The sequence below is a fragment of the Phaethon lepturus genome, unplaced genomic scaffold (assembly GCF_000687285.1).
Source record: "Phaethon lepturus isolate BGI_N335 unplaced genomic scaffold, ASM68728v1 scaffold45779, whole genome shotgun sequence".
Lineage (NCBI taxonomy): Eukaryota > Metazoa > Chordata > Aves > Phaethontiformes > Phaethontidae > Phaethon > Phaethon lepturus.
This window is the reverse complement of record NW_010566423.1, coordinates 1-10,239: the sequence shown is the minus strand read 5'-3', so window position 1 is coordinate 10,239 and position 10,239 is coordinate 1. Positions and strand designations below refer to the sequence as shown.

Genomic DNA, 10,239 nt, shown 5'->3' with positions numbered 1-10,239 from the left:
AGTAAAGGTGGTTTTGTACATTTGCTACACCCTGCACTCAGGATGGACCTGGAGAATAGACACAGGCTGTTAGATCGTCCCCGCGCTCCATGCAACAGGCAGCAACCTGCCATTTGGACCAGGTCCGGGCCTTCAAGCAGACACGTGCGTAGTGTACAAAAGTCTAGCACCTTTTTTTTAAAAGGGGTTTGAAATAAAGTACTCAAAATTTCCAACAAGAAAAAAAACAAAACAACAAGTTGTAGCAGCAATTCTCCTCCCTCCAAAACCTCAAAATTTCTTTACTTCCAAATGCTGCAAGCCACCTCAATCCAAAATTAAGTATCCGTCTAAGCTGGCTGCAGAACAGATAGTCTAGCTAGCCTCTCCAGCATAATTTGGTCTGTATATCCAAGAGCAGAGAGGTGCATCTAGTGGACATACCTGGAGCTGGTTGCTTAGAAGTTACCAGAAAAAACACCCCATAAATACCAAAGTCTTTGTGTCTAATTGTCATACAAAAGATTGAAAAGATTAAATCTGATTCATCTCTTTCAGCACAGGAAAGGGGGAAAATGAAAAGGAACCTCCCAGTTCTTGTTTCTTTTGATATAAAACAAGTAGAAATCTTTCTTTTCAGTTGACATTATGAAGTGGTTTTGCCTCCTCACTGGTTCCTGCCCCCTCCTCTTCTTGGATTCCTTCTGCTAGTCCCTCCGCAAATTTGGTCTGGCTTCCCGCATAGTCCATGAACATGTTGGGAATATCTTTGCCAAAATATATCTTGCTATTTGCTGCAATAGCCTTGTATTTCATCAGCTGCAAGTACTCAGGAGTTAACTTCAGCTGCACAAAAAGACAACAGCTCAGATTCAGTCAAAAGCAAATTTCTGTCATGAGTATATGAGGCATTTACTTTTCCACAACACTAGCAGGCACGCTCATGCTCCCTTCAGCCAAAAAGATGGAGCGCCCAGAAGAAGGCTCTCCTTCAGTATGTTTAAGTGAAGCTCTAAATCCCAGCGACTAAATCGCAAAATGAAAAAGTGACGGAAGCAGCTGGGGAAATGTTCAATCCAAATGTACCAGAGATGGAGATGCTCGAAAGCACGTAACTCACTGAAAGCCCTTGCAATGCAAGCTACTGGAAAGAAAAATACAACTGGCTTTTTTCCAGAGAGTAGATTGACGAGTCTGTTTCAGAAAGCAGAGCTCATTCGTTCAGGATAATGACATTAAAACAGAGAGGATAGAATAACTGGGACAAAACTTGTGCACAAACATCCCAGATCTCTGGCCATTCCCACTGACCCTTACAAAACAGAAAGTCTTCCTGCTGGGATGTCCTGGGAACATGCTGTTGGCAATAGCAAGCCTGGCAATTCTATCCATAGAATTTCTCTGTTTCCAGGTGGGGGTTTTGTGTGTCAGTTGGTTTTTTTTGTTTGTTTGTTGGCTCCCCTCCCCGCCCCCCACCCCACCTTTTGCAGGACCAAGGCTTTGCCAGGCTAGTTAGTTTGGTGTGTAAGACCAGCTCCATTTGTTTACCTGAACACTTGTTTACTTTAAGCCTGTCTGTCACTCTAGAGATCTCCCTGCTTTAATTGCTTGCCAGCTTGCAGATTGGAATGAATCGACATTTCTGATCACAACAGCGTGAAAGGGCAACACTGAAACTGATACTCTATCTACAGAGGGAGCCATGGCCCCATTAGCATCTAGCAGAGCTGTCTCCAGAGATGACCAGATATTTCATGTATCCTGACATAAATTTATCTGTGCAGAGAAAAAAATGAATTTGCAAATAAGGATTTAATTGTTTCAGTCTCAAGTAAAACTTTTCTGAGAGAAGATGGCTTTGTCTTTAAGTCAAAAAGCAAAAGTAGACACAACAAGCAAACACTAAACACAGATTGCTCTTTTGCCGTGTGCTTCTATACAGCCTAAGGTAAGGAGCCCTGCTTCAAAGCACAGCATAGGGAAATAACAATACCTTGTTAGCCTCGGCTACTTTCATAGCAGTGTAGCATTCAGCATCAGCTCTTGCCTTCTCTCTTGCAAGAAATGCAGCATCTGGAAGAAAACACATGCTCTCATATTCAGATTTTTATTTCCAGCCATGTTAGCACCATTTGCAGCTGGAAACTTTTTAAAGTGGCCACTACCACATCTAAGCCGTACGGGATACAACAAGGGGAAGAGGGAACAAAACGGGAAGCCCAGAAATGGGATCTCAATTTACATCTAAAATGCTGCAGGATGATAGCATTAAATAAGTAAATTGCATCTGCAGCTGAAGACCTCAAAGCATTTTATAAACATAAGGTTTTTATTACTACTCCTGTCACGCGGGCTGAGAACACTCTTTTTCTGCCCAGCCACTAACTCTCGTGCTGAAAACACAGCAACTGTTCCACTGCAAAAGTAGTATTTACCCACGACATTTGCACAGGACTCCAAGAACAGCACAGCAGACTGCTCTACAGATGAAGTCTGTGACTGTGAATGCAATTCCCCAGATGGGATTTTGCCTGGGATATTGAGGTTAAGATTCTGGCACGTAGAGGCAGGCAATTTTAACCTTTACAGGCCCTGCCCCTTGAGCAAAGGTCGGAGTGCTCTTTCTCTGCAACGTCAACAACTGTGTAAAGGGTCTGATACTGCTGAATACTGGAATTCCCTGACCCCTAGCAGAGATATTTAAGGAAGGACATACTCCCCTTTCTGTATCGCACTCCTTTTTTCCCTTCTGACTTTTTACCTATTCCATGGTAATGATGTGAGAAGAGGCCATCGTGTTAAGGCTAAGATGAGTTTAATCTGCCTGGTTCGATGTGATCTCTTGACATTCCTTCTATGATAGGGAGCCACACGACTGTAATACATGCTGGTCTGGATTTGAGAGTTGCACAGCTGGCTAAACCATTTGTTTACCTATACTAGCAGGGAGTCCTGTGAGCTGCTACACTTAAAAATCATGTAAGCAGTTAGACGGTTTGGCCTGAGACTTCCTCTCTTTTGGCTAAAAAGTGTGGTCCCAGTCAGCGACACTAGAAAGAATGAGGAAGACAGAAATCCTCTGCCAGCACAGAGTTGAACTGAAGGCCTCACACCTGGTAACACACATTTATAAGAAATAAAACCCATTGTATTTCTGCACAGAACTTCTTAATGAGAAGCTGCTGATGTGTAAAACTCTTAATTGGCTCCTCAGTGGCCTTCTGCAAAGCTTGACAGGGCCTATAATGAATGTAATTGAAAATAAGACCTCGCCACTCTGCGCTGGAAATGCAGACCCCTTTTCACGTCTTGGAATTTGCTTGACAAAGCATTGTATCAGATAGGTGGAGGGACATGATCTTAACTTAATAGTACAACCACCTAGAAAGATCACCTTGAGAAAGAGTTTCAAGAAGCACAGTCTGCAAAGAAACATTCCTATTCCTGCATCCGGTCAATCCTAGTTCCTAAAAGTAGTTAGCTGCAAAACTAAAGGAGAATGAAAAAGAAAAAATGCAAACTAAATAGAGATATTACAGATTTATTGGTTAAAGCAAAGTACTACAATTCCAAAAGAAGACACTACCCCTTTCGTCTCTCAACCTTTAGGAGTCAGAAGCTACATAACAGACCTCTGCTGTTGCAGAGTGTGTAATAGCCAGACTTTGTTTTCTAAATATTTCATGCTACACAAACAAACTAAAGATAAATTTCCACACCTCTTCTTCCCTCCAAGAAAGAGACAAGTTCTAGAAGAATCCTAAGCAAGAAAAGGATACAAAGCTTCCACAACACTACCCTGTTGCAGATAAGCAAGAGACATGGCTGCCCTCACAAGACTGCACAGTAATATTCTAGGATGCTTCTACTTCTCTGTGAGAGCCTGCAGCCATTATCTAAAACCTGTCACAACTTCTTTTAGGAAGACACAAGTCTGCCATTCCCTTCCTCTGGACTTGTGACAACTATACTTCCTGCACTTACATTATATGAAGAATCAGCTAAGAATCCAGAGACAAGCTTCACTAACTTTGTCACTGCCCAAGTATCCTGACTGCCGCCTTCTATGCTGACTGATCTGCCCCCCTGAAAACTCTACTGCAAAATAGGCTGTGTAGAACACAGTCAATACACACACTTCAAGGTGAGCTGCTTCAGGATCTTCAGGTAAAATTCACCACAGAACATTTACATATTGGAAAGCTCACCACTCACCTTCAATCTCTGAAATTCGCTTCTCTGTTTCCTTTTCCATAACTTTCTGTCCGTAAGTTATTTCAGCAACTTGTGCAATTTTTTCTGCCTCTGAAATGAAAAAGAACACATCCACACTGTTGTCACAAGGTTTCCCTAATGCCAGAAGCAACTTCACCCATGAAAGTCCCCACCAACCCCTTCTGCTGGAAATAAATTTGTGGGAAGAATTTTCAGCCCTCAGCAGGCATCAGTCTACATTTGTGGGCAAAGATGGAACCCACCTGAAAAACTCTTTGAGTTTCTCTGGAAGATTTCAGATCAGCAGCAAAACAGATGCAGCAGAGAGACCATCCAACACTGCACCAGGTGCATCTCCCCCCAACGTCTGGGTTCTTTTTGCTGCCCACCCCACCACACACCCCTACAGTTACTGCCTTCAAGCAAAGACGTACAGACCGATGAGGGCTTTCTTCCTTTCTGTCTCCGCTTCTTTCTCCACCACCTTCTGCTTCTGTGCTGCAATCAGCAGCTTTGTCTTCTCACTCTCCCTAGTGAGCCAGAAGAAGCCAGTTACAAAACGTGAGCTTACTGAAGTGGTCTGGCCTACCGCATCTCCAGGATGAGCTGTTGGCTCAGCCCTCCTTCGAGCACGTTTAAGGCAAGCAGCAACCAGGAGAGTGCATGTACCTGCACATACAGGGCTTTTTTTCTAAATCAAAGCATCTTTTCCTCCCCTCCAAAGCAGGAAGACTTTTCAGTCAAGTCAGTGTGAAACACACCCTGTTACTCTCTGCAGGCTGCGATAATACCTTCTACAAGAGGCAGGGCACAGACCATACACATCTAAGTTTTTTGGGCTACTGTTAATGAGGAAATTATTTAAATGAAGTAAGAAATTAAAATCCTGTAAAAGCCTTGCCCTCACGGACAGCTATTCTTCTTCATTTGGAAGTATATAGCTTTGAAATTACGCTTCATTCAATCAAATGGCTCTGTGCATTTTACATGCTAAAGCCTTTTCTATCTTACTGTTTTGTACATACACTAATACGTTTTAAAAGTGTGTGTATATAAATAAAACACCCTGCTCTGTCTCCCAATCAGGGAGGAGATTAGAGTCAAGAACAAGACTCTCTTAACACATATCCTGCTGTATTTATGGCAACAGATAACAGGCCGATTTGGGATTCTGCCTATCATGACCATACCGCACATGACATACCACGATACCAAAAGGTCATGTGAAATGCTAGGGAAGCAAAATGGATGAGAGGGGTCTTATTCTGGCCTACACAGACTCTCTTGGCAGAGTGCTCAGAGAACATAAGCATTTCTGAATGATCAAGTGCAAGAGAAGGCAGCTGGCTCAGAGCATTGAAAAGGGATCAGTACGTCAAGTGCTATTAAAGAAAGTTATTTCAAAGCTTTGCAAGTCTTCAGCCTGTTGAATCAACAGTTTCTCCATCCTAGTCAAACAACAGGATTAGTGGTGGAATCTATCCACCTGCCACTCACATGCTCTGGGAGGCCTCTTTAGAATAGGACCAGTGTCAAGAGCAAGGAGCCCTTGGGCAAATAATTTCTGTGCTCAAGTGTTCAAAATGGAGAAATACCTTCTAACTCAGCAGTGACCTGCCAGCCACTTACAGTGACAGACACGTGCTCATCTGGTGCTGCCTCACCAGACCCTTTCTGAATGGCAGCATGAGGCTGAGAGCAGGCCTGGCAGAGGGCACTCCGATCACTGCATGCTGTGAAAACACATTAATCTGGATGACCGATTCCTTTTGGCAACACAAAGGTGCAAGTCTCAGGCACTTACATGAGCTCATAATTCCTCCGGATTGTTTCAGGGATGTTTGGCTTTGTAACTCGAACTGCCTGGAAAGAGAGACCGAAAAAAACATAGGCAAGCAGCCAACAATCAAAAGCCAAATGGCCCCATAGGCTGCAGAGGATGGGGGAGCTAACGCTTAGGGCACGCTCTGCCACACAAAGCTTTCACATGCTGCAGAAACTGTGACCAGGTCCAAACTCCACAGAGCAAACGTCAGGAGATCATTCATTCCCACATGACAGGAGATTATAACCTGGGTAAACCAGTACCCAGAATAACACCAAAAGAAACCCAACACATCAAAGCTAAGAGGGGATGGAAAGGATACTGTTCTCATTCCTCAAGTTGAACTGTCTGTATTATAAAGCAATTTTCTAAAAAAAGTTTCACAGCTTCCTATTTCCTTTTAGCCTTTAGCCCTCCTTATGATCTGCACCTCAGACATCCCAAAGTGAATCCTGATTACCTGTATAATTAATCCAGGGGCCATTGTAGTTAGATCTTGCTGCAAGGCCAGTTTAAGGTTTTCATCAATCTGATCTGATTGGGGGAAAAAGAAAAGTAACTAAGAACTCTGCAAGGCAGCTTGCTGTCAACACATACAGAATTAGCTGGAATGGCTCAGATTTCTACAAGTTTAAGTTTGGTGTAGAAGTGATGGGCTGAGAAAAACCATCCCTGATCCCAAGGCAGGTTCCCACCTGTCTCAGCATGTCAAGCAGCATTGAGCAGCACCAAACACTTGGGACTGACTGTAGGACCATGGCAGGCATAAGATAAAACTCCTTCCAGTTTTCCATAACCTGCAGCTCAGAATCTTTCTGAGCCAGAAGTAGCATCTTTATGATAAAGAATCTGTGCTCTAACCCACTCCCCCATTGATATCTTCCCAACTAGATCCTGAAGTAATGTGGTCCAGCTAAATCGTGACTGATTAGGAACTGCATCTGTGCCAGCAGGAGACAAAGAAAATGGAAAGGCAGAAATGTGAAATGGCGGCATTAGTTATTTTAATAGGCTGAAAAAAAAAAAAAATCAGTAAAGTCTGTTTGGCTCAATTGATTAGCTCCAGCATAGCTAAGAAATTTCAAAAGGAAACACAAACCAAAACCTTGCTTCAAGGAAAAGCTCTAAGGATAGCAGTGTTTCCAGTTAGGGCCGGCTGAGAAGTGCAAAGGGAAAATAAAAATGTAATGGCCTTGAAAATGATCACATCGCACTCCTTGATTATTTGCTTTGGTCCCAGTTTAGCTATCTGGAACTCACACTCATAATAAAGTTCAGCCAGGAGTTTAGGAAACAGCTGTTATCAGTTTCCTGCACCTGCCTGCAGATGTGGGCGCAGAGAATGACATAAGTCTGCTCGAAATGGGCTGTGCCCCATTTCAGAACTCCTGAGCCAGAAAACATTCAGCTCAAACAAAGAGTTACACAGGAGTTTATACAAGTTCCTTCTGTGCAAATCAGTGGCTTTGAGTCCATTTCAAGCAGTTGTCGTCAGCAGCTGCCGACATCTGGAGACTCCATCAGCAGAGAACCAGTACACCCGCCAGCAGTCCCATAAAGGAACTGGAGGGGAACTGAGCCGTAGTTCTGTGTCTTGTGCAGAGGCCTGTCAGGAAGCGGATAGCCAGGCTTCTTGGGAAGTCCAGTTTGAACAGAGAGCAGGAGTTTGCAAATACCCTGTGTTCTTTCAGGCACAAATTCTGACCATTTAGGGTCCAAAACCATTCACAGCAATACTTTGTCCACAAGTCAGCAGTGCTGAAACACTGTAAGGAATTTCTTGTTAGTCCAAAGCCCTAAACAAAAAACACTCAGCACTGGCAGCAACTGGTCTATTTCTACCAAGAAAATACAACTTTTCTTCAGACAGTCTCTTGCAATGTGTTCTCCCAAGGTCTGTGCTGCCTGATTTCCCAGCAGCCTGAAGCAAGGGAGGGAAGGTCAGCAAGCACTCACTCGCAGTGCCCAGGCGTTGCAGCAACGTGCATGACACAAAGCTAATCAAACCCGCAGGCCAGGGAGTGCTTGCTCATATTTTCTGTAACAGCAAAGAGCAAAAGACTGGCTTTCCATCTGGACTAGCAAAGCCTGTGACTGATTCAACAAGTCACATTTGCTAAACAGACAAAGAACATAGCAGAATTACCGCTCCCTTCTTCCCTAAAGCCCTCCGCTCCTACTGGCAGGTTTGGGTTTGGATTTTTTTGTTAGAACACACTGAAGCACTCAGCACCAAAAGGTAACAAGGAGTAAATGATGGTAGCTGGCTAACAATCCTGATTCCAAACAGAGCAGACACTGGATTAATAGGTAAAAAGCCCATCAGTTGGGCTGATGCGACTTCTGCACCAACAGATCATGCAAATAACCATCAGAAACATCACTCAAGGAGCCATCAATCCAACAGCGAAAGGTCAGAGGGGCAGCTCACCAAACAGCTCAATGTAGACCTCCTGCAGCGTGTGGACACTGCAAAACTGGTTCAGCTCATGGTGAATCTTGTTGAAGATGAGAGCTTTGTCATAGTCAGCAGTATAGTTCTTTACTATGTCATATACTACAAAAGAAGAAACCCGTGTTAACAGCTGGGATGGAGGGACGTCTCGGGTTGGGTTGGAAAGCTTATGGCTGAGTCACAGCAGCAAGAGATGGGGTGCCAATCTGAAATGAGGAATCCACGTGCAAGAGAAGCCTGCACCACAAACAAATAGTTTGTTCAGGGGAGTTTTATATATTGCTAGTATTTCACGACACCCTAGCTGATATTCCATCGTATCCTTTGTAAACAGAAGGATACCTAACTAATAACAGCCCTACGTTACCTACAAAATCTATCTACCTACATTATCTGCAAATCTCTGTTAAGATGACATATGGGCTGTGTCTGAGCCGCAGAATACAGGGGCTCTGTGGTCTACGAACAGCAGGGAAAGGGGATCCTGCAGCTGAGGTAAAGCAGGGGTCTCAAAGCAGGCCACCAATGAGCCAGGCAGTTATACCATACTTGTAACCAACAGGAGATTGAAAAATCAAAGAATTTGGGGAAAAAAAGGTTGCACAGGTCATTCTCCTTGGGCCTCAGTGGCAGCCTTCTGCTCATAGACACCCTGTCTCCCCTACTTCTTGCACACCTCGTTATTCAAATCAGAATTTGAATAACATAAATCTGAGTTTGAAATAATAACAGAATTTGAATAACATGAAGCATAAAGCCTGGTGGGGCCATAATAATACAAATAATTTCAGGTGTTAGTGAAGCAACTAGCAGCATAAAACAAGCACATGCAAAAAAAGATAGACACACAAAATTTCTGCGAGGACTGGTTTAAAGTTTCCACCCAGGAAGTACAGGGCTTCACAAGGTACCCAGGGGAATACTCATGGTACGCCCCTGCTCCAAATCAAAGCACAGCCACACACAACGTCTTCACCTCATCCCACACTAGCAGGAGCACAAAGAACTCTGGATTGCAGGATTTTCAGGGTCGCAGGAGAAGAACTCACCAGCACTCTGGATGAGGAAATTCACCACCTCAATTCTGTCAAAATAAATCATCACTCCTCCACTGCAGAGGGAAGAAAAAGGAGAAAAAAAAGAATTTTGCTTGAGGCCGAGTGCTCTGCCTGTGCAGCCATGCAGCTTCTGAGTGGAGGACACTTCCCTCTAGAGGGCTGAGCGCAGCATCCACACCGGCGTGCAGCACCGCTGCAGCACCCACCAAATCCCCAACCCTCACTCCTTGCACCAGGCTCCTGGTTTCAATTATGTGTGTCTCCAGAAACTGGATCATGAAACATGGGCCCAGGCTTGGAAAACTCAATGCAGACATTGAGGGTTGGCTGCACACGAACCAACCCAGCAGGGCTCATCAGCTTGGGCGATGCATTACAAAGCCATCCACTGATTTCAGCTGGGGGGGTACTGGGAAATCCAGTCCATGAAAACGAATCCAGATGTTTTAAAGCACGCTGGAGCAAGCAGGGGGGGAAAAAGGGAAAGGATTGAAAGTGTTCTAGCAGAAATGAAGGACTGCAGGGTGTAAAGGCTGAATGTCTCACCTGGTACCACACGGAACATTTTTCACCTCATCTGTCTGCAGCGTGGTCTGAAGAGAGTTTTAAGAAAAGAGGTTTAAGAGACAGGATTTGCCCTGCACAAAACCTACTTGTTCGTAAGCATATGAAATAGCCGCACGTTTTTGCCCACACCTCCCCCTTGC

The 10,239-nt window shown here is 44.2% G+C and overlaps 1 protein-coding gene across 1 annotated transcript; it reads right to left on the bottom strand.

Annotated features, from left to right (window-relative positions):
- Positions 1 to 328: 328 nt before the first annotated feature.
- Positions 329 to 10,137, bottom strand: LOC104614481 (erlin-2; the record flags this gene model as incomplete). Its single annotated transcript, XM_010295472.1, has 9 exons — positions 329 to 825; positions 1,973 to 2,052; positions 4,195 to 4,284; positions 4,633 to 4,724; positions 5,999 to 6,057; positions 6,480 to 6,553; positions 8,451 to 8,576; positions 9,524 to 9,585; positions 10,079 to 10,137. Coding segments are annotated over 9 exons (852 nt in total), but the record flags the coding sequence as incomplete, so codon positions are not given.
- Positions 10,138 to 10,239: the final 102 nt, after the last annotated feature.